At 42.3% G+C, this 25,437-nt stretch overlaps 1 protein-coding gene across 1 annotated transcript in view; it reads right to left on the bottom strand.

Annotated features, from left to right (window-relative positions):
* Window positions 1-22,991, bottom strand: part of LOC134984895 (zinc finger protein 260-like) — a 250,744-nt gene extending 227,753 nt beyond the window's left edge. The window contains exons 1-2 of the mRNA XM_063950370.1: window positions 22,454-22,991; window positions 17,566-18,948 (exon numbers count right to left, since the gene is read on the bottom strand). Of these exons, the coding sequence (XP_063806440.1) occupies window positions 17,566-18,948; window positions 22,454-22,928 (1,858 nt within the window). The 5' untranslated portion in view covers window positions 22,929-22,991. The remainder of the gene's footprint in view (window positions 1-17,565; window positions 18,949-22,453) is intronic.
* Between the last annotated feature and the right edge of the window lie 2,446 nt (window positions 22,992-25,437).

Below are 25,437 nucleotides of genomic sequence, written 5' to 3'. Positions count from 1 at the left end.
TAAGGGTCTCAAAATTCTTAAACCACCCACTTTTAATACATCTGAAACAGAGTTTAGGAAAGAATGGGACACGATCCTCAATTCATGTTCACTCTCCCTGATAGATTTGATTATCAGAGAGAGAAAGAAAAACATGATTCAATTGAATGATGAGATAGATACACTACAATCATTGGTACGTCCATATAAGGAATCAGAAGAATTCCAGGGTTTAGAAAAATCACTCCTACAAAGGATGAATAAAAGTACTAAGGAATTGAGGGATAGGAAACTAAAGAAATTTAAAAGAGATTCCGTGGAAACAACAGATGTAGGGACAGAAGTATTCCCCGTAGAAACTAATCAAGGGGTACAAATAGAAAATAAGATCAATAAGAAAAAGGAAAAAACTAGAAATGTTCCACAAACGGTAGAAACCAACCTGCAAGGTCCAAATCAGGGTCCTTCAGGTCAGAGTGTAAAGACCGTCTCATGGAGAAGAGGGAAATCCTCTAATCCATCTAACAGAGATAATATCTATTATCCCCCTACGAACAGAAATAACACCATCCCCCAAAATAGATCTGGGGATGAACCAAATCATATCAACCATCAAAGGTCTAATGATAGGTGGGCCACATATAGGTCCAGACCCAGATTTCAAGACTTTGATAGAAGATTATCTTCTCCAAAAAGATTTAACAGGGTCCAGAATGGTCCATATGCCGAACAAGAAACTGCTTCTTCTTTTTTAGAATGGGGCCAAAGTACCCCGAGGGACAATTGGTAGGTGTTTCTACCGACACAGTAGTAAGTGGGGCGCGCCATAAGATTACCAAAAGAGGTAAAAGGGCGGGTCTCAAACGAAAGTTTAAAAGAAATCCAAAAACCACCATACCAAAGATGATTGATAATCCAGATACAGATTTGGGTTCCACTGAAGGAAAAATCTTCAATCTCTCTGACCGTGTTCTTGATGAGGAGGAAAAAAAGGTGTTGCAGAAGGGTTTAAAATTTGCGCCTTCCTGTAAGCCCAATTCCTTTGACACCTTTATAGACGTACAAAAATTTGTAAGGAAGCTTACCATCAAACGTTTTTTTCAGATTAAAGAGGACAATTCTTTAGAACCTCCGGCAGTTATTACTAATAGTGAAAACTCATCTTTTAAGCCCCCTTCCACATTCTATCCCTTACATGCTAAGGGAAGTTGCCTGGACACTTTCAATAAAGTAGTGTGTGACGAAATCGAGAAAGTTATTGTGACGGATAATAGGAGAAAAAATAAGAGACTTAATCTTACCAAAAAAGAATTCCTGGCAGTTAAGAATCTTAAAAATGATAAGGAATTAATTATTAAGCCCGCGGACAAGGGTGGAGGGGTGGTCCTTATGAACAGGGAAGCCTATATGCAAGAAATATATAGGCAACTCAACGATGGTAAAACTTACCTTAAGTTGAAATCTGACCCTACATCAAAGATTGCTAAAGCATTGTCTGACCTATGTACAAAGGCTTTAGACATGAAGGCAATCACAGATAAAGAATTTGAATACCTCAATATCTCAGATCCATCCATTCCCACTCTATATGTCCTCCCAAAGGTCCACAAGGACCCCCTCCACCCTCCAGGTCGACCAATTGTCTCCGGGTGTAACAGCCTAACAAGCAATTTGTCGGCAATGGTGGATCATCATCTTCAGCCATTGGTGCAGTCCACCAGAGCTTTCTTAAAAGATACTGGAGATATGTTGAGAAGATTAATGTCATATAAATGGGAAGAAAATGATGTTCTATGTACAGCAGATGTGTGTACACTGTACACAATAATAGATCTACACCAAGGTCTTACTGCAGTTTCCTACTTTTTGAACTCTAGCTCTATGAGCGAAATATTGAAAGAGTTTATTCTGGACAGTATCAAATTTATTTTACTGAATAATTATTTTTATTTCGATGGTACGTTTTATTTGCAACGTGTCGGCACTGCCATAGGCACCAGGTTCGCCCCCAGCTATGCAAATTTGTTCATGGCCTACTGGGAGGAAACAAACATCTGGCCCGGTGGCGAGCTGGGGTCGGGCCTGGTGTCATGGCAGCGTTATATTGACGACGTGTTTTTTGTGTGGAGGGGGGATAATGCTTCCCTTCAACTTTTTTGTGATGAGCTTAACACTAATGACATGTCAATCAAGTTCACTTTTACCATGAGTGACATGGAGGTTTCTTTTTTGGATTTGAGTATTTATATTGCCAATGGGAAGGTCAACACCAAAACATATAGGAAGAGCACAGACTCAAATGGCTTTATAGATAGAACGAGTGAGCACCATGCAAACTGGCTGGATGGGATCCCCTTCAGCCAGTTCGCAAGAATTAAAAGGAACTGCACCAATATACATATCTGTGATCAACAGCTTGATGAGATTTCGAACCGTTTCATCAATAAAGGCTACTCCACCAGTTTATTGGATAAAGCAAGATCAAGAGTATCCAATATAGAGAGAAACACTTTATTGGAAACCAAAAGCAAATCAAAAGAGTCGAAGAATGGAAAATTCCAGTGGGCCTTCATCAGCCAATTCAACCAGTCACACAAGGGAATAGAGCGGGTGTTCCGATCCAATTGGAACATCCTCAAACAAGATACAATTCTTGGACCCCTGTTACCAGAGAAGCCTGTCTTCGTATATAGAAGGGAACCTTCTCTAAAGGACCAACTGGTTAGGAGCAGTCTAGAGAGTGAGTCCAGGCAAAGCATAAGGACTAAGGGCTTTCACCGTTGCGGTGACTGCCTTATGTGTAAGACTGTGAAATCTTCTTTGAGAAAAATAACTGAATTTAAAGTGAATGGCCAGGTATACCCAATAAAAGAATTCATCACGTGCCACTCCAGAAATGTTATATACATCCTGGAGTGTGCATGTGGTTTGTTTTATGTTGGGAGAACCAGTAGATGTGCCAAGGTGAGATGGGCTGAACACATCTACAATATACGCAAAGGCCTAGAAACCCACACAGTTTCTTCACATTTTAAAAAAGTCCATAACACTAAGGAATGTTTTTTAAAATTCTTCTGTGCTATTCAATTGATCCTCCCAGTCTGGAGAACCAGAGATATAGAAAAAAGACTGGCACAGGCTGAGATGAGGTGGATTCACCGTTTGGGGACCCTTGTTCCGAGGGGCCTAAACGGTGAATTTGAACTCAAATGTTTCTTACCTTAACCAATTTTAATTTGTATATTAACTGTTATGGTTTATTTATACCTGTTTATTATTCTATTTTTTTGTATATACCTGGACTGAGCCCTAGGGCATGTGGACTTTTTTCTGCTATGGACATTGTACACCACCTTGCTGAAAGAATTGTGCGACTGATCATCGAGTGGAACGCACGAGGGAGGACATTTCCGGCATTGGTGGAACGCATATGGACCGCAGAGGACTTCCGCTTCCGGCAACGTGTCCGATAACGGAAGTGCGTCACCGGGTTTTTGCCGATTAGCGGCAATGAACCCCAGCTGAGGACACTTTGTTTTAGGGTTTAAATAAGGGGACTCGAGCCATTGTAAACCACGCTTCTGACGAAGGACCAACGGTCCGAAACGCGTAGAGCGTGGCTCGTGTTTGCTGTGTGTCTTGTGGGCTGATCCAATCCTCTGGGAGGACCTCTTGTATTGGGAGCCGTGTATCCGGAACCGGGACCCATCCTCACCACATACATCGGGTGTCAGAGGTTTCCCCCCTTTTGTGCCATCTGGATTGGTGATATACCCCACTGAGTATATGTTATGCTGTTTTAACTTTGTCTTTCTGTAAGTGGAACCTTGAAAGAATAAAAAGCTGTTTTTATTTTAAGGACGTCTACACTATATTTGTTCTTTATAAGTATCTCTCTTTTTTGTCCCCTGCAACAGGGACTAGAGAGATACTTTTTTTCAGGTGTTCACGGTTATCCAGAAAAGATATAAGAACGGATGATCGACTATTCTAAAAGGACTGAGTTGGATGCCTATGACCATTTCACTGGCATTTATTTCATCCATTATTAGGGTGATTTGTTTTTACATTTATTATTATTGTTGCACTGACAAAAGGTCTTCTCCTTTTTCATGGTGGTTGGAGAGCGCTATTATCTGTTCACACTATTTTCTTCCAAATTTGCTATTCTAAATGTGTTTTTGGGTGCACATTTATGTGTGAATTGTTTAGCTGCACTTCTACCTAGTGCGCACAATTTTTCAAAGTATTGTTCTTTTGGTACTGTTGTTTTTGCATCCTTTCTTTGATTTTGTGCTGCAGCCATGTTTAATTTTAGGGAAAGTAGGAATACATTAATTCAATCCACCTTTTCTGATACATCTAATAGTGTTGAGATTTCAGATGAGGATCTAAATTCAGTATTTAAGAAACTTGAACAAACCATGATGAAAGAAAATAGGATGTGGTGGGAGGTGGTGACGTTGGAACACTACCAGAGCTCCCACCTCATACCTAAGGGTCTCAAAATTCTTAAACCACCCACTTTTAATACATCTGAAACAGAGTTTAGGAAAGAATGGGACACGATCCTCAATTCATGTTCACTCTCCCTGATAGATTTGATTATCAGAGAGAGAAAGAAAAACATGATTCAATTGAATGATGAGATAGATACACTACAATCATTGGTACGTCCATATAAGGAATCAGAAGAATTCCAGGGTTTAGATAAATCACTCCTACAAAGGATGAATAAAAGTACTAAGGAATTGAGGGATATGAAACTAAAGAAGTTTAAAAGAGATTCCGTGGAAACAACAGATGTAGGGACAGAAGTATTCCCCGTAGGATCTAATCAAGGGGTACAAATAGAAAATAAGATCAATAAGAAAAAGGGAAAAACTAGAAATGTTCCACAAACGGTAGAAACCAACCTGGAAGGTCCAAATCAGGGTCCTTCAGGTCAGAGTGTAAAGACGTCTCATGGAGAAGAGGGAAATCCTCTAATCCATCTAACAGAGATAATATCTATTATCCCCCTACGAACAGAAATAACACCATCCCCCAAAATAGATCTGGGGATGAACCAAATCATATCAACCATCAAAGGTCTAATGATAGGTGGGCCACATATAGGTCCAGACCCAGATTTCAAGACTTTGATAGAAGATTATCTTCTCCAAAAAGATTTAACAGGGTCCGGAATGGTCCATATGCCGAACAAGAAACTGCTTCTTCTTTTTTAGAATGGGGCCAAAGAACCCCGAGGGACCATTGGTAGGTGTTTCTACCGACACAGTAGTAAGTGGGGCGCGCCATAAGATTACCAAAAGAGGTAAAAGGGCGGGTCTCAAACGAAAGTTTAAAAGAAATCCAAAAACCACCATACCAAAGATGATTGATAATCCAGATACAGATTTGGGTTCCACTGAAGGAAAAATCTTCAATCTCTCTGACCGTGTTCTTGATGAGGAGGAAAAAAAGGTGTTGCAGAAGGGTTTAAAATTTGCGCCTTCCTGTAAGCCCAATTCCTTTGACACCTTTATAGACGTACAAAAATTTGTAAGGAAGCTTACCATCAAACGTTTTTTTCAGATTAAAGAGGACAATTCTTTAGAACCTCCGGCAGTTATTACTAATAGTGAAAACTCATCTTTTAAGCCCCTTTCCACATTCTATCCCTTACATGCTAAGGGAAGTTGCCTGGACACTTTCAATAAAGTAGTGTGTGACGAAATCGAGAAAGTTATTGTGACGGATAATAGGAGAAGAAATAAGAGACTTAATCTTACCAAAAAAGAATTCCTGGCAGTTAAGAATCTTAAAAATGATAAGGAATTAATTATTAAGCCCGCGGACAAGGGTGGAGGGGTGGTCCTTATGAACAGGGAAGCCTATATGCAAGAAATATATAGGCAACTCAACGATGGTAAAACTTACCTTAAGTTGAAATCTGACCCTACATCAAAGATTGCTAAAGCATTGTCTGACCTATGTACAAAGGCTTTAGACATGAAGGCAATCACAGATAAAGAATTTGAATACCTCAATATCTCAGATCCATCCATTCCCACCCTATATGTCCTCCCAAAGGTCCACAAGGACCCCCTCCACCCTCCAGGTCGACCAATTGTCTCCGGGTGTAACAGCCTAACAAGCAATTTGTCGGCAATGGTGGATCATCATCTTCAGCCATTGGTGCAGTCCACCAGAGCTTTCTTAAAAGATACTGGAGATATGTTGAGAAGATTAATGTCATATAAATGGGAAGAAAATGATGTTCTATGTACAGCAGATGTGTGTACACTGTACACAATAATAGATCTACACCAAGGTCTTACTGCAGTTTCCTACTTTTTGAACTCTAGCTCTATGAGCGAAATATTGAAAGAGTTTATTCTGGACAGTATCAAATTTATTTTACTGAATAATTATTTTTATTTCGATGGTACGTTTTATTTGCAACGTGTCGGCACTGCCATGGGCACCAGGTTCGCCCCCAGCTATGCAAATTTGTTCATGGCCTACTGGGAGGAAACAAACATCTGGCCCGGTGGCGAGCTGGGGTCGGGCCTGGTGTCATGGCAGCGTTATATTGACGACGTGTTTTTTGTGTGGAGGGGGGATAATGCTTCCCTTCAACTTTTTTGTGATGAGCTTAACACTAATGACATGTCAATCAAGTTCACTTTTACCATCAGTGACATGGAGGTTTCTTTTTTGGATTTGAGTATTTATATTGCCAATGGGAAGGTCAACACCAAAACATATAGGAAGAGCACAGACTCAAATGGCTTTATAGATAGAACGAGTGAGCACCATGCAAACTGGCTGGATGGGATCCCCTTCAGCCAGTTCACAAGAATTAAAAGGAACTGCACCAATATACATATCTGTGATCAACAGCTTGATGAGATTTCGAACCGTTTCATCAATAAAGGCTACTCCACCAGTTTATTGGATAAAGCAAGATCAAGAGTATCCAATATAGAGAGAAACACTTTATTGGAAACCAAAAGCAAATCAAAAGAGTCGAAGAATGGAAAATTCCAGTGGGCCTTCATCAGCCTATTCAACCAGTCACACAAGGGAATAGAGCGGGTGTTCCGATCCAATTGGAACATCCCCAAACAAGATACAATTCTTGGACCCCTGTTACCAGAGAAGCCTGTCTTCGTTTATAGAAGGGCACCTTCTCTAAAGGACCAACTGGTTAGGAGCAGTCTAGAGAGTGAGTCCAGGCAAAGAATAAGGACTAAGGGCTTTCACCGTTGCGGTGACTGCCTTATGTGTAAGACTGTGAAATCTTCTTTGAGAAAAATAACTGAATTTAAAGTGAATGGCCAGGTATACCCAATAAAAGAATTCATCACGTGCCACTCCAGAAATGTTATATACATCCTGGAGTGTGCATGTGGTTTGTTTTATGTTGGGAGAACCAGTAGATGTGCCAAGGTGAGATGGGCTGAACACATCTACAATATACGCAAAGGCCTAGAAACCCACACAGTTTCTTCACATTTTAAAAAAGTCCATAACACTAAGGAATGTTTTTTAAAATTCTTCTGTGCTATTCAATTGATCCTCCCAGTCTGGAGAACCAGAGATATAGAAAAAAGACTGGCACAGGCTGAGATGAGGTGGATTCACCGTTTGGGGACCCTTGTTCCGAGGGGCCTAAACGGTGAATTTGAACTCAAATGTTTCTTACCTTAACCAATTTTAATTTGTATATTAACTGTTATGGTTTATTTATACCTGTTTATTATTCTATTTTTTTGTATATACCTGGACTGAGCCCTAGGGCATGTGGACTTTTTTCTGCTATGGACATTGTACACCACCTTGCTGAAAGAATTGTGCGACTGATCATCGAGTGGAACGTACGAGGGAGGACATTTCCGGCATTGGTAGAACGCATATGGACCGCAGAGGACTTCCGCTTCCGGCAACGCGTCCGATAACGGAAGTGCGTCACCGGGTTTTTGCCGATTAGCGGCAATGAACCCCAGCTGAGGACACTTTGTTTTAGGGTTTAAATAAGGGGACTCGAGCCATTGTAAACCACGCTTCTGACGAAGGACCAACGGTCCGAAACGCGTAGAGCGTGGCTCGTGTTTGCTGTGTGTCTCGTGGGCTGATCCAATCCTCTGGGAGGACCTCTTGTATTGGGAGCCGTGTATCCGGAACCGGGACCCATCCTCACCACATACATCGGGTGTCAGAGGTTTCCCCCTTTTTGTGCCATCTGGATTGGTGATATACCCCACTGAGTATATGTTATGCTGTTTTAACTTTGTCTTTCTGTAAGTGGAACCTTGAAAGAATAAAAAGCTGTTTTTATTTTAAGGACGTCTACACTATATTTGTTCTTTATAAGTATCTCTCTTTTTTGTCCCCTGCAACAGGGACTAGAGAGATACTTTTTTTCAGGTGTTCACGGTTATCCAGAAAAGATATAAGAACGGATGATCGACTATTCTAAAAGGACTGAGTTGGATGCCTATGACCATTTCACTGGCATTTATTTCATCCATTATTAGGGTGATTTGTTTTTACATTTATTATTATTGTTGCACTGACAAAAGGTCTTCTCCTTTTTCATGGTGGTTGGAGAGCGCTATTATCTGTTCACACTATTTTCTTCCAAATTTGCTATTCTAAATGTGTTTTTGGGTGCACATTTATGTGTGAATTGTTTAGCTGCACTTCTACCTAGTGCGCACAATTTTTCAAAGTATTGTTCTTTTGGTACAGGGGTGGGATTGAGATCGGGGGCTGCTTCCTCAAACCTGCAGTAAAAGTTGTTCAGCTCATCTGCCAGTTTTTGGTGCATGACGATGGGGGTTTCTTGTAGCTAGTCATGACTTGCATGTCTCTCCAGACTGATGCCGGTTCATTGGCTGAGAGGTTGTTTGTCAGCTTGTTGGAGAATTGCTTTTTTGCCAGCCTAATCTCGTGGGTCAGGGAGTTTCTAGTCAGTTTGTACAGAGCTCTGTCTCCGCTGCGATGGGCCTCCTCCTTGGCCCGACGGAGCTTCTTGAGTTAAGCGCTGACCCACGGCTTGTTGTTGAAGGAGCGGAATGTCTTGATTGGCACGCACATGTCCTCACAGAAACTGATGTAGGATGTCACTATGTCGGACAGTTCGTCCAGGTCAGTAGATGAGGATTCAAAGACCCTCCAGTCTGTGCAGTCAAAGCAGGCCTGTAGCTTCTGCTTAGCTTGTTCAGCTTTTTGAGGACCTAACTACGGGTTTTACCTTTCTTAGCAGCTGGGTGTAGGTTGGGAGGAGCTGAACAGTGGTTGGCAAGGTCCAGGGCTGCACGGGGGATAGACCGGTAGGCATCCTTAATGGTGGTGTAACAATGGTCCAGGGTGCGCCATTCCCTGGTGGAGCATTTGACCTACTGCCTGAACTTTGGTATCTCCTGGCTCAGGTTTGTGCTGTTGAAGTTGCCCTGTACTATGAGCGGTGAGAAAGGATATTTCAGTTCTGCATCCGATATCCTGATGGGCTTAGTTTGCACTTGCATGGGGTGAATATACACTCCCACCAGGACTATTGAGGCAAATTCCCGGTGGGAGTAAAATGGTTTACAGTTGATGATAAGCGTCTCCAGAAGTGGGCTGCATGAGTTGTTTAGGATCGTGATGTTGGTGCACCACCTTTCCTTTACGTGGAAGCAGATTCCACGACCTCTGGTTTACCGGAGAGCTCCTAGTCACGATCAGCCCTGAAGAGGCTAAAGCCCGGTAGGGACACTGAGGGATCGGGAATTTGATCGTCCAGCCACGTCTCAGTGAAGCAGATTCTGATGGCTGATGCTGCACCACAGTACATTTGTGGGCCCGTCTTCGCTTGGGGGAAGGCTTCTTATCACCACTGCCATTTCTATGGAGCATGTTGACATCGCCCTCTCCTGGTACCGCAGACGTGCCATGACTAGGCTGGAGCACCTCATCTCAACTCTGTTTGGGGGCCCTACACTGCCACCACTGGGGGCCTCGGCCACATCACTGGTCATATTAATGAGATAGGGACCCAGTGGTACAGTGCATTACATATTTCTGTCCATTTGATAGCAAAGAAACCAGAAAATCTTTCAGTGATAATAAAGCTGTTTATGCTAATAAATCCAGGATTTAGTACACAATGTAATGACAAAATGAATAGCAAGCAATGAACGGGCGGCAGCGTGGCTGGGGGAGGTGCTTTGGTACAGGCATAGAGTGAGCTCAGTGGGAATGAATACTAATGAGTCATCAATGGGGGGAGATGCAGAAGGCTGCATTGAGTTGCATACTGTAGTGTAGGGAGCTGCCTAGTCTGTGAACAATACAGTGTAAATAGCACCTCATCATACCGAGGCATAGAATACTGTAGAATAGTATTTTGATTTTTTTTTCCAGATTTAAAGGAAAGAAGCGACACACCAAATATAATTATTGAATTAAAAAGAATAAATAAATACATAAAAAAAATAATAATAATTGTATGCCCCACTGGGAATTGAACTCAGGGGTGCATGCATTGCAGTTGACACTGTATTCGTTAGGCCACAGCCAACCATGGTAAGAGTAAACACCTGGTGTATATGTGATGTGTTTTGTCTGATTTGCAGCCGCATTTTTTTTAAAAAGTCGGATTGAATCCACCAAGCGTGGTGGCACAGCAATGGAGACCATCTGGAAACCATATTAATGAGATAGGGACCCAGTGGTACAGTGCATTACATATTTCTGTCCATTTTAGAGCAAAGAAACCAGAAAATCTTTCTGAGATAATAAAGCTGTTTATGCTAATAAAATCCAGGATTTAGTACACAATGTAACAACAAAATGAATTGTGTGAACAGGGCGGCAGTATGGCATTGTATTTTGTAGAAGGGGACTTTTATATAAAGGGAAGAACGTGATTGGCCAGCCTCTCACAGATGACTGCTTACTGCCACAGCATTCGCCACCCAGCGGTTAAACTGTGTATTACATGGCGTGGGACACAACGCCATAACGTTATTTACAACTCGCGACTCAGGATCCTAAATAGTGCGCTATGAGCAACGATGTTTGAGGACACATCTGTATCTGTGGGAAACATATTAAACACAATTTATATACAAAGTACAAGTTTAATGTACAAACCTGTGTCATACAACCTGTATAGTAACGCACAAACAGCAACTTGAATTATAAGCTCATAGCTGAAAATTCAAACAAATCTGCAGGACCGTTACACATTATTACACACCGTAATGTCCTTTACACATTATTACACACTGTAATGCCCATTACACATTATTACACACCGTAATACCCATTACACATTATTACACACTGTAATGCCCGTTACACATTATTACACACTGTAATGCCCGTTACACATTATTACACACTGTATTGTCCGTTACACATTATTACACACTGTATTGTCCGTTACACATTATTACACACCGTAATGTCCATTACACATTATTACACACTGTAATGCCCATTGCACATTATTACACACCGTTATGCCCATTACACATTATTACACACTGTAATGCCCGTTACACATTATTACACACTGTATTGTCCGTTACACATTATTACACACTGTATTGTCCGTTACACATTATTACACACTGTATTGTCCATTACATATTATTACACACTATAATTCCCATTACACATTATTACACACCGTAATGCCCGTTACACATTATTACACACTGTAATGCCCATTACACATTATTACACACCGTTATGCCCGTTACACATTATTACACACTGTATTGTCCGTTACACATTATTACACACTGTATTGTCGGTTACACATTATTACACACTGTATTGTCGGTTACACATTATTACACACTGTATTGTCCGTTACACATTATTACACACCGTAATGCCCATTACACATTATTACACACCGTTATGCCCATTACACATTATTACACACTGTAATGCCCGTTACACATTATTACACACTGTAATGCCCGTTACACATTATTACACACTGTATTGTCTGTTACACATTATTACACACTGTATTGTCCGTTACACATTATTACACACTGTATTGCCCATTACACATTATTACACACTGTATTGTCCGTTACACATTATTACACACCATAATGCCCGTTACACATTATTACACACTGTAATGCCCGTTACACATTATTACACACTGTATTGCCCATTACACATTATTACACACTGTATTGTCCGTTACACATTATTACACACTGTATTGCCCATTACACATTATTACACACTGTATTGCCTATTACACATTATTACACACTGTATTGTCCGTTACACATTATTACACACTGTATTGCCCATTACAGATTATTACACACTGTATTGTCCGTTACACATTATTACACACCATAATGCCCGTTACACATTATTACACACTGTAATGCCCGTTACACATTGCGCAAATATGTGTAACGAAGATCTCTGAATTCTATTATCATGTGGGATTTATATCTGGTTACTGTTATCATTCAGGGTGCTGGGGAAACCAATGGCTTTTTTTCGATGCTCTGTAACCGCAAACAATTCCTAGTATACGCAAGTATACCTGGCCAATAAAGCTGATTCTGAGATGGTCTCCATTGTGCCGCCACGCTTGTTGGATTCAATCTAATTTTTTTTTAAATGGGGCAGCAAATCTGACAAAACACATCACATATACACCAGGGGTGCTTACTCTTACCACAGAAGGCTGTGGCCTAATGAATGTAGTCACAGCCCACAATGAGTGCACCCCAGCGGGGCGCAATTATTATTATTGTTTTATGTATTTATTTCTTACCTTTTAATGCAATAAAGTTATGTGGTGTGTTGCTACTTCCCTTTATATAAAAAAAAGTCCCATTCTACAAAATACAATCCCACACTGCCGCCCTGTTCACACTATTCATTTTGTCCTTACATTGTGTACTAAATCCTGGATTTTATTAGCATAAACAGCTTTATTATCTCAGAAATGATTTGAGATTTAGTTCCTATCAAATGGACAGAAATATGTAATGCATTGTACCACCGGGTTCACATCTCATTAATATGACTTCCAGATGGCCTCCATTGCTGTGCCGCCATGCTTGACGGATTCAATCTGACTTTTTTTTTAAAAACGGGGCCACAAATCAGACAAAACATATTACATATACACCAGGAGTGCTTACTCTTACCACAGCTGGCTGTGGCCCAATGAATACAGTGTCCGCCTGCAATGTGTGTACTCCTGGGTTTGATACTCAGCAGGCTGCGCAATTATTATTATTTTTTATGTATTTATTTATTATTTTTAATTCAATTAAGTTATTTGGTGTGTCGCTTCTCCCCTTTAATTCTGAAAAAAAACAAAATTATTTTCTACGGTAATCTATGCCACGGTATGAGGCACTATTTACACGGTATTGTTCACAGACTAGGCAGCTCCCTACACTACAGTATGCAACTCAATGCAAGCTTCTGCACCTCCCCCCATTGATCACTCATTAGTAATCATTCCCGCTGAGCTTACTGTATGCCTGTACCAGAGCACCTCCCCCAGCCATGCTGTCATCCGTTCACGCTAGCTATTCATTTTGTCATTACAATATGTACTAAATCCTGGATTTTATTAGCATAAACAGCTTTATTATCTCTGAAAGATTTTCTGGTTTCTTTGCTATCAATTGGACATAATATGTAATGCACTGTACCACTGGGCCCCTATCTCATTAATATGACTTCCAGATGGTCTCCATTGTTGTAATGCCACACTTTTCAGATTCAATCTGACTTTTTTTTTAAATGGGGCCGCAAATCTGACAAAACACATCACATATACACATGGGGTGCTTGCTTTTACCAAAGATGGCTGTGGCCTAACGAATACAGTCACCGCATGCAATGCGGTTTTTGTGAATCCATTGGGTGTGGAATAGCTGAAGGAGTAGATGCCCTTGTGTGGAGGAAATGAGGACAAAGATAGTTTCTTATACTTTAATGAGAGAACAACATACAGGTTTATGTATGATAGACACTCAAGAATGAAGGTCTGTGATATGATTGACGCAACAGACCAGGAAATTGTAAATTACTGGTAGAGTCTGAGTATTTAGATATAGTTCAATAGGAGTGAAGAAACTGAATACGTAAAGATGGGGCTGAAAACTCTGAAGAAATATGGTTGCTGGATATCAGAAGGACATGGAAAAAGAACTCTGAAGAAATGTGGTGATTGGATATTTAAAGACATGGCTGAAGAACTCTGATGATGAATAGATACTGAGTATTAGAAGACGTGGCTGAAGAACATGGATATTCAAAGACGTAGCTGAAAAACTCAGATATTCAAAGACATGGCTGAAGAATATGGATATTCAAAGATGTAGCTGAAGAACTCTGAAGGGATTGGCAGACCCCACAGGGTCCCAGGGAACACAAAGTACCAACCAGAGCACAGGTATCTGTGGGTGGTGTACTGGAGTGCTGGCGGGTAGTATGCAGCGGTGGAAAGCAGGTATGGACAGGGAGCGGAGTGGGAACTAAGACTTCCTGGAGACACAGAATCTATATGTGGGAGCACAGAGCTGGGCTTTTACTAAGCAACAACAAAGCACTGGCAGAGAGTGCAACAAGATGCCCCTTTTTAAAGGAGGAAATGTACCAGGATTGGCTGGACACTTACACTGAGAAGCCCCATTGGTTCCTGAGCCATTTTGGTCTCCAACATGGCCGCCTCTCATGCTGCAGACACACAGGAATGGATGGGCCTAGAGGTACTGTGATTGGGGGAGAGGCGGGTAGTGCTTCTCCTGCTTCACCTCCTTAAAGCAGCTAAGCTGCTGTCCTCCCTTTGTCAGTGGTTCTCCCGGAGACTCGCACAGCAGCCAATCCCTATTGTTAGCGACAATGTCCCAATGCGCCACATTACAGGGAAGATGATGCACTCAATAAACTACAGCTCCCAGTAGGCCTTAGGGCCGGAATGCTTCAGCATTAAGGGTTGCTGGGAGCTGTAGTTTTAGTGCGTCTAATGCAGCTCGTTGAGACACAGGCGCTAACAGTAGTGACTGGCTGGCAGAACTGACTGAATCAATGTAAAAGGTGAAAGTGCTGTGCAGTATCAGTGACACTGCACACCCACTGCACTGCACATCAATGTCACCTTTTATATTGATTCAGCGTCCAGACATTTCCCTCCGCAATATCACACACTCTATTTGTTACATTAGCCACCTCGGGGCTTCCAGGCCGGCAGCCCAGGTGCTGTGCTGCAGAGTCAATGCCTCTGGGGATCTGGGCGCGGCTGTGGCGTGGAATCAATTCTGTGACATTATGCGCAGAGGAGGTTCTGGGGCTCAGAGAGTATGCACCACAGGGAGGGTTATGAAAGTCTTCTGCTGCGCCACTTTCCTACACATCTATGCCAGTGGCCGCAGCAGCTTTTGTTCCACCTGCCCTTTGGCAAGGGAGTGGGTACTTTTGATGCTGGAGGGGGCAGGTGGACTGGCAGCAGGACATAGGGGGTAATTCCAAGTTGATCGCAGCAGGAATTTTGTTAGTAGTTGGGCAAAACCATGTGCACTGCAGGGGAGGCAGATATAACATGTTCAGAGAGAGTTAGATTTGGGTGGGGTGTGTTCAATCTGCAATCTAATTTGCAGCATAAAAATAAAGCAGCCAGTATTTACCCTGCACAGAAACAAAATAACCCACCCAAATCTAACTCTCTCTGCACATGTTATATCTGCCTCCCCTGCAGTGCACATGGTTTTGCCCAACTGCTAACAAAATTCCTGCTGCGATCAACTTGGAATTACTCCCATAGGACGCTGCAGTGAAAGGATTTTTGGCTCTCCAAATTTCCATTGAAAGTATAGGAAAAGCCCTTTTTCAAATTTGTACCGATTGTTATGTGTAAATTGTTGGAGGGTATGTTGCTGCAGATGCAGTTGGCCTATTTTGGGGTGTGGGCCTGGAGCTGCAGCTCCATCAGTCCCACTGTTAAGCCTGCTCTGGGAACACACAGCAGCCAAAGGGCAGAGCCTCCCATTGGATGTAACCTGTGTGGGAGGGTGTTTCTTGCCCAATTAGCTGTGGGCTGGGTGTGATAGACTTGCTGCTAACCCAGTGAGATTTCCTAGACACGCCCATCATTAGACAAACAGGCACAGGGGCACAGATCTGGGCTATTATATAGGAGATGGGCATTACAGTGTGTAATAATGTGTAAAGTGTATTACGGTGTGCAGCATATGTACTGTGCATAACGCAGTGTAATAATGTGTAATGGGCATAACGCAGTGTAATAATGTGTAATGGGCATAACGCAGTATAATAATGTGTAATGTGCATAATGCAGTATAATAATGTGTAATGTGCATAACGCAGTGTAATAATGTGCATAATGCAGTGTAATAATGTGTAATGTGCATAACGTAGTGTAATAATATGTATTGTGCATAACGCAGTGTAATAATATGTATTGTGCATAACGCAGTATAATAATATGTAATGGGCATAATGCAGTGTAATAATATGTAATTGCATAACGCAGTGTAATAATGTGTAATGTGCATAACGCAGTATAATAATGTGTAATGTGCATAACGCAGTGTAATAATGTGTAATGTGCATAATGCAGTGTAATAATGTGTAATGTGCATAACGCAGTGTAATAATATGTATTGTGCATAACGCAGTGTAATAATATGTAATGGGCATAACGCAGTGTAATAATATGTAATTGCATAACGCAGTGTAATAATGTGTAATGTGCATAACGCAGTATAATAATGTGTAATGTGCATAACGCAGTGTAATAATGTGTAATGTGCATAATGCAGTGTAATAATGTGCAATGTGCATAACGTAGTGTAATAATATGTATTGTGCATAACGCAGTGTAATAATATGTATTGTGCATAACGCAGTGTAATAATATGTAATTGCATAACGCAGTGTAATAATGTGTAATGTGCATAACGCAGTGTAATAGGCATTACGGTGTGTAATAATGTGTACACCTTGGCTGCTGACGACCTTCAATTTGGTCAGTCAGTTCTTCAGGAACATTAGCACTTTCCCACCCGTACTGGGAGCTTGGTTACATCCCCATGGTACTAAAATGGACCCCAGCATCCTCTAGGATGTAAGAGAAAATAGGATTTTAATTACCTGCCGTTAACTCTGAACCCACAAGCATAAGTCTGGTTGGTTTGCCAAGCTGAGATGTAGCCCTGCTCTTTGTTGGTGAGCTTCTATTATAAGGACTTGTTTCGCCAGAACGGAGTCACAGCCAACTGGCATCACCCACACCTGGAGCTCAGCTAGACAACCATATAGGATTGGGACTGGGTTCTCAGTACACGGAGCAAGAGACAGGTCATCTGCATAGCAGTGGTAGATGAGGACATGATATCTGATTATTTCACCCAGTGGTAACATGTGTATTGCAAAAGCATAGGAGATAGGAGAAGAACCTTGAAGAACAACGCATGTCAATGATGAGAATACTCCAGAAGATTAAAATGGTTCCTCACCTGAGTGATGTCTATTGTGTCCAACAAGAGCTGATTTATTTTTCAGAACATGGAAATGGCTTCTCACCTGTGTGACTTCGCTGATGTCTAACAAGTTGTGACTTCCGGAAAAAACATTTCCCACACTCAGAGCAAGAAAATGGCTTCTCACCTGTGTGACTTCTGTTATGTCTAACAAGTTGTGATTTCCGGAAAAAACATTTCCCACAATCAGAGCAAGAAAATGGCTTCTCACCTGTGTGACTTCTGTTATGTCTAATAAGATCTGATTTGTGTGCAAAACATTTTCCACACTCAGGACATGGAAATGGCTTCTCACCTGTGTGACTTCGTTGATGTGTAACAAGTTGTGTTTTCGAGGTAAAACATTTCCCGCACTCAGAGCAAGGAAATGGATTCTCACCTGTGTGACTTCGCTGATGTGTAACAAGTTGTGATTTATGTGCAAAACATTTCCCACACTCAGAACATGGAAATGGCTTCTCACCTGTGTGACTTCGCTGATGTGTAACAAGTTGTGATTTCTGTGCAAAATATTTCCCACACTCAGAGCAAGAAAATGGCTTCACACCTGTGTGACATCTCTGGTGTATAACAAGAACTGATTTGCATGCAAAACATTTCCCACACTCAGAACATGGAAATGGATTCTCACCTGTGTGACTTCGCTGATGTGTAACAAGTTGTGATTTCTGGATAAAACATTTACCGCACTCAGAGCAAGAAAATGGCTTCTCACCTGTGTGTCTTCTGTTATGTCTAACAAGTTCTGATTTGTGTGAAAAACATTTCCCACACTCAGAACATGGAAATGACTTCTCACCTGTGTGACTTCGCTGATGTCTAAAAAGTTGTGCTTTCTGTGCAAAATATTTCCCACACTCAGAGCAAGGAAATGGCTTCTCACCTGTATGACTTCTCTGGTGTACAACAAGAACTGATTTGCATGCAAAACATTTCCCACACTCAGAACATGGAAATGGCTTCTCACCTGTGTGACTTCGCTGATGTGTAACAAGTTGTGATTTCCGGATAAAACACTTCCCGCACTCAGAGCAAGAAAATGGCTTCTCACCTGTGTGACTTCTCTCATGTGTAATAAGATATGATTTCTGTGCAAAATATTTCCCACACTCAGAACATGGAAATGGCCTCTCACCTTCCTTACCTGTCTGATGGCTAATACGCTTTGTGTTCTGTGTAAAACATTTGGCATCTATAGAACAGGGAAACACTGTATCTACTCTCAGAGCTGTAACAGATGCACCAATATCAGAGTGATCAGGAGAACATTTCCCAGGATCATAGGGACCAGCTGATAGAGCTGGATGTATAATTGGGGTAATGGGGTTAGCTCCTGGAGTATCCGGTCTACTGTCTTTATCTTTTATGTCACAATCCGGGGATAACATTAGATGTCCTTCTGAGATATTCCTGCTTGTGTGTCCATCTGCTGGAAATAAAATACATTATGGAAATGTGACATTTTCTGTAACAATATTAATCTTGTAAACAATAGGAGAAGACGACTCTCTGGGACACTTAATTGTAAATGTGTGTGTATAATAAAACATAACTTTTAATGAAGGCTTTATAATATTGTGTCTCAGAGTATCATTGTGTCCACCCTCCTGAGAACAATAACATATGTAATATTGTAATAAGACTTAGATATATCTCTCTTTTGTACTGGTAACTAACCATGAAGTGTAAATGGAGATGTAGTCACTCGCCAAGTCCTATGTCAGCACCAATGTAAAATAATGGATGGGGAACATATCGTATGAATTGGAGATTCTAGATAACATCAGTCATATGAGCTGATGGATCAGAGAAATGTCTCCTAACATTACTCCTGGAATCATTGGTAAGGTAGCATTCCTTTCTGTGTGTGGTCATACGCTGGTAAGCCTGTACATGTGTTACTCACCCTTATATAAGGTATATTGCTACAGCATAGTAGGTGGAACAAGGTACTTTACATGCAATACACCATATAATACTGTGTAATCATCATCTGCTAGGTTATAATCCACTTTTACACCCCCATCATCTGTGTCTTACATCTATACTCTCAATAGTAATAAGGATGATGTGTATACGGTAAGTATGATACAGAGAATTACATATCAGAATCTATACAGCTGCCGCCATACTTCTGCTTCTCATACGTGTGCTACTGGCAGCAGTGAACATATGAGTGAGAGTGCAGGGAAGACAGCAGAGTCTGATGAGAGATTGGATCTGCCATTGCAGAGATGTACCACACCTGTCACCCCTGTTATTATATAAAATAATAAATAAGAGGGGTGTGGCCTGAGTTGATCCAGACATACTTTCTGGAGCTCTCCTTAGTAAGTGGCTTCTTATCTACCTGATAGCTCTCGGCCACCACTGGGACCAAGACCCAATCTATTAAGTCCCCCACTCCTCCTGCCCTAAAGCCGCTCGCTCTGATCACTCCGAGCACTGTTCACTGTCGCAGCCTAGCGACGCCGCTGAAGCCACGGGATGAATTTTGGGGATAAGTGCGCCCAGTCTTTCCTGCATGCTCCAAACACCTGACTTGGAGGCAATTTTTCCTTAGGTGGGGTCAAATGCTCTCCCACTCACATGGGTGCGCAGCTCCCACTATTGCTGGGGACAGAACGGTCTGCCCACAGTCACCGAGCCCGGCAATGATATTGGTAAGTGAGGTGGCTGCCATTTTGTATCCTGGTGCCCGGCCATCGCATGCTTTGTCTTTAATAAGGTTTAAAATTGATATAAGCTGCTAAATAAGTGTCCTGATGGCTGGACCGGGGTCACTACATAAATTGAAGCATTTGCCTGGAGGTGAAAGTACCTTCTATTTATATGGTGCCATTATAATTTACTTCCTCTTAGTCTACATGCAGAGCCCAGCATCAAGTATAGTCTGCGTACAGCTCATTACACTCTGATTAAAACTTCACAGTATATTATTTTGTGGATTTATTCACTGAATATATTTTGCCATTTGTGTCTCTCTGTGCTAAGTGCTTCACGTCTGTGATCACGTTGACCTCTATTGGAATATCTCGCTCATTACTGTGTTGTTTGAGTTGCATTACATCATGTTTACTTGAAATTTTGGCTGGAAAACCCCCCGTCTCCCCAAGAATGTAATTGTGAACAGAGTCATCTTGATGTAACCTCCTGACAGCGTACTACTGCTCCTTTTATTTATAGATCGTTTGTATTTTCCTATCTCTGAGAGGTCAGTCTCTTTGTAGCCGGCTTTCCATACCTCCAAGAAAGGTTAAAAGATACCAAATCGGCCCCACCTGTCCATCTCTTTGGTATCTCGAATTCAGGTGGTCCATCTGAGACCGCTACAACATCTGCTTCTACTTGTCAGGCGCACAGCCCAGCTGTAATGGCTGAAGACATCTTGAGACATCCTAGATGATCCTATTACTCTACGCTCTATACATTCTATGTTATCTACATTTAAGGACTGAATAATCCTCAGAATTTAGCTCTAATATTCAAGCTTTGAGGTCCGATATCAGTGAGATTGGCACTCGTACAGACTAAGATGAAAGAGATTGTTGCATCTCACAAAGATCTGATTTCAGCACATGACATCCTTTAGGAAGACACGGTCTCTATTCATGATAAAGTCATTGATTTAGAAGACAGGTCTCGGAGAAATAATATCAGAATAATGGGCATTCCAGATTCTGTTACAAATGCTGAGCTTTATGATTATGTCACGGTCCTATTTTCAGAAGCTTCCACTAAAGGCTTCTGCCATGGACCTTCTTATTGATAGGATCCATAGACTTCCAAAGTTCAAACAGGCCCCTATCCATGCACCAAGGGACACTCTGCTCAGGGTCCATTTTTCATATTAAAGAATGCATTCTACAAGTTGCTTTGTCTTCCTCATCCACGGCTGAGTGTCTGGATAATCTGCAGCTATATCTGGATATTTCTCCTGTGACGATGGCCAAAAGGTGTCTATTCCACCCAAGGAAATGTGCAGTAAAAATGGGGCTTTCCTACTAAGATTATTGTGATGCGAAACGGAGCCTTCACAGTGATACCTTCACCCAAGGATGGCCCTGCTATTCTGAAAAAGTGGGATATTCCTGTTGACAGTCCTTCATGACACTTTACCTACACCAATCCCGGAGGAGTTGTCTTTCGTCTCAAAGTAATATGCTAAAGGACAAACAAAGAGGAAGGGGGGTGCAAATCCCCACCCCCAAATTCCCTTCCGCACACTGAAAATTACCTGTAACCATCCCTGAATCGCAGTGTGCGGAAGGGAATTTGGGGGTGGGGATTTGCACCCCCCTTCCTCTTTGTTTGTCTGTCTATGACCCCTCCCCCTTCCAGCACCTGATATATAATTATCTCCAGGTATGATTGAGCAGCTTCCAAATTGTTTGTCTGCTAATATGCTAAAGGAGTAAGACTGTCAGAGACACTTAGAGTCTGTTTCCTACTGTAACATGTGCCAACTGGGACTAAGTTACTGGGCATGGATCTATTTTTGGGCCAGATTTATTTGTTCTTGTTATGGGTATAAAGCAAACAGTATTTTTTTGCTTTATATCCTTTGCTATTTAATTGCTATATGGTATATGGCCTGACATTCTTCCACTGTTACGTTTCATAATACCTTTCTAGAATGTTTGGGTGTTCAGGCAAACCATGACTGATTCGTCTAAGATCCTGTTGCCCTTAGAGTCTGGAGTGGAGACTGGTCAGACGTCTGGGCTGGTAAAACACACAGTGACATGATGTAAGGAGAAGAGCAGGAGTATAATAGGGGCTGATGTCTCCTGACTCCCCAACGGGGAAAATACATATTCCTCATTAGTTTGTACTAACAGAGGCTGTAGTATAAGAGATTGCTGTAGTGACTGAGCAAGGAGAATATGTCACTATGTGACTCTGTTCTGTAATAAGTGTTTATTACTCACCTGTGCTGATATCTGTAGGGATCTCCTCCTCCTTACACTGCTGATCACCCTTCACATACGTCTCTTCTTCTCCCTCTGTATCTTCTGCCTTTATATCAGTCACATACGTCTCTTCTTCTCCCTCTATAACTTCTGCCTTTATATCAGTCACATACGTCTCTTCTTCCTCTTTATTTTCAGCCTTTATATCACTCACATACGTCTCTTCTTCTCCCTCTGTATCTTCTGCCGTTATATCAGTCACATACGTCTCTTCTTCTCCCTCTATATCTTCTGTCTTTATATCAGTCACATACGTCTCTTCTTCTCCCTCTATATCTTCTGCCTTTATTTCAGTCACATACGTCTCTTCTTCTCCCTCTATATCTTCTGCCTTTATATCAGTCACATACGTCTCTTCTTCTCCCTCTATATCTTCTGCCTTTATATCAGTCACATACGTCTCTTCTTCTCCCTCTATATCTTCTGCCTTCATATCAGTCACATACGTCTCTTCTTCTCCCTCTATATCTTCTGCCTTTATATCAGTCACATACGTCTCTTCTTCCTCTTTATTTTCTGCTTTTATATCAGTCACATACGTCTCTTCTTCTCCTTCTATATCTTCTGTTTTAATATTAGACAGATGTTCTACCTAAAAAATAAAAAAGTAAACCCTATAATGATATTTCAATATAGACAGTTTAAACTGAGGTGAAACAGTATAATATCAGTGTATAATACACACAGCTCCTCTACAGATCATATAGTGACAGTCACTTTGGTACAAGGGGGAAGATCCTAAATCCCACCTACCTGATCCTCCTGTGGGGTCCTGTGATTCTTCTCTGTACAGTCCTGGGAATACAGAGGACGGGGACATCTCTCTGGGGTATCTCTGTTACTGGGCCCATCTGTAGGAGACACACAGTGACTGAGTACAGTGTATATATGTGATTATCAGGTGATGTGTCTATATAGGGGCCCCCATACCTGCTCTCCCCTGTACAATACATGACAGTCTCCTCTGACCCGGTGATGTGAGGGGCCGGTGATTCTCCATCATCACATCCTTGTACAGACCTCTGTGTTCCTCTATATACTCCCCCTCCTGCATGGAGACATAGACAGTGACATCCTGATACCTTATAGACACCTGAAACACACAGTGATACAGTCATCACCCAGACACATCCCCTGGTGTTACTGTATAATGCCCCATTCCCAGCAGTCACCTCTCCAGTCATTACTCGGACACGTCCCCTGGTGTTACTGCATAATGTCCCATTCCCAGCAGTCACCTCTCCAGTCATCACACAGACACGTAGCCTGGTGTTACTGTATAATGCCCCATTCCCAGCAGTCACCTCTCCAGTCATCACCAAGACACATACCCCAGTGTTACTGTATAATGTCCCATTCCCAGCAGCCACTTCTACAGTCATCACCCAGACACATCCCCTGGTGTTACTGTATAATGTCAAATTCCCAGTAATCACCTCTCCAGTCATCACCCAGACACATACCCCAGTGTAACTGTATAATGTCCCATTCCCAGCAGTTACCACCCAGACAAATACCCTGGTGTTATTGTATAATGTCCCATTCCCACTAGTCACCTCTCCAGTCATCACCCACACATCGTCCCCTGGTGAAACTGTATAAGCCTCATCCCGGCAGTCACCATTCCAGTCATCACCCAGACACGTCCCCTGGTGTTACTGTATAATGCCCCATTCTCAGCAGTCACCTCTCCAGTCATCACCCAGACACATCCCCTGGTGTTACTGTATAATGCCCCATTACCAGCAGTCACCTCTCCAGTCATCACCCAGACACATCCCCTGGTGTTACTGTATAATGTCCCATTCCCAGCCGTCACCTCTCCAGTCATCACCCAGAAATGTCCCCTGGTGTTACTGTATAATGCACCAATCCCAGCAGTCACCTTTCCAGCCATCACCCAGACACATCCGCTGGTGATACTGTATAATGCCCCATTCCCAGCAGTCACCTCTCCAGTCATCACCCAGACACATCCCCTGGTGTTACTGTATAATGCCCCATTTCCAGCAGTCACCTCTCCAGTCATTACTCGGACACGTCCCCTGGTGTTACTGTATAATGCCCCATTCCCAGCAGTCACCTCTCCAGTCATCACACAGACATGACCCCTGGTATTACTGTATAATGCCACATTTCCAGCAGTCACCTCTCCAGTCATCACCTAGACACGTCCCCCGGTGTTACTGTATAATGCCCCATTCCCAGCAGTCACCTCTCCAGTCATCACCCAGACACATCCCCTGGTGTTACTGTATAATGCCCCATTCCCAGCAGTCACCTCTCCAGTCATTACTCGGACACGTCCCCTGGTGTTACTGTATAATGCCCCATTCCCAGCAGTCACCTCTCCAGTCATCACACAGACATGACCCCTGGTATTACTGTATAATGTCCCCTTCCCAGCAGTCACCTCTCCAGTCATCACCCAGACACATCCCCTGGTGTTACTGTATAATGCCCCATTACCAGCAGTCACCTCTCCAGTCATCACTCAGACACATCCCCTGGTGTTACTGTATAATGTCCCATTCCCAGCAGCCACCTCTCCAGTCATCACCCAGACACATCCCCTGGTGTTACTGTATAATGTCCCATTCCCAGCCGTCACCTCTCCAGTCATCACCCAGAAATGTCCCCTGGTGTTACTGTATAATGCACCAATCCCAGCAGTCACCTTTCCAGCCATCACCCAGACACATCCGCTGGTGATACTGTATAATGCCACATTTCCAGCAGTCACCTCTCCAGTCATCACCTAGACACGTCCCCCGGTGTTACTGTATAATGCCCCATTCCCAGCAGTCACCTCTCCAGTCATCACCCAGACACATCCCCTGGTGTTACTGTATAATGCCCCATTCCCAGCAGTCACCTCTCCAGTCATTACTCGGACACGTCCCCTGGTGTTACTGTATAATGCCCCATTCCCAGCAGTCACC

The sequence above is a fragment of the Pseudophryne corroboree genome (genome assembly GCF_028390025.1).
Source record: "Pseudophryne corroboree isolate aPseCor3 chromosome 3 unlocalized genomic scaffold, aPseCor3.hap2 SUPER_3_unloc_9, whole genome shotgun sequence".
Classification (NCBI taxonomy): domain Eukaryota; kingdom Metazoa; phylum Chordata; class Amphibia; order Anura; family Myobatrachidae; genus Pseudophryne; species Pseudophryne corroboree.
The sequence above is the reverse complement of the archived record's forward strand: the minus strand, read 5'-3'. Positions and strand labels throughout refer to the sequence as shown.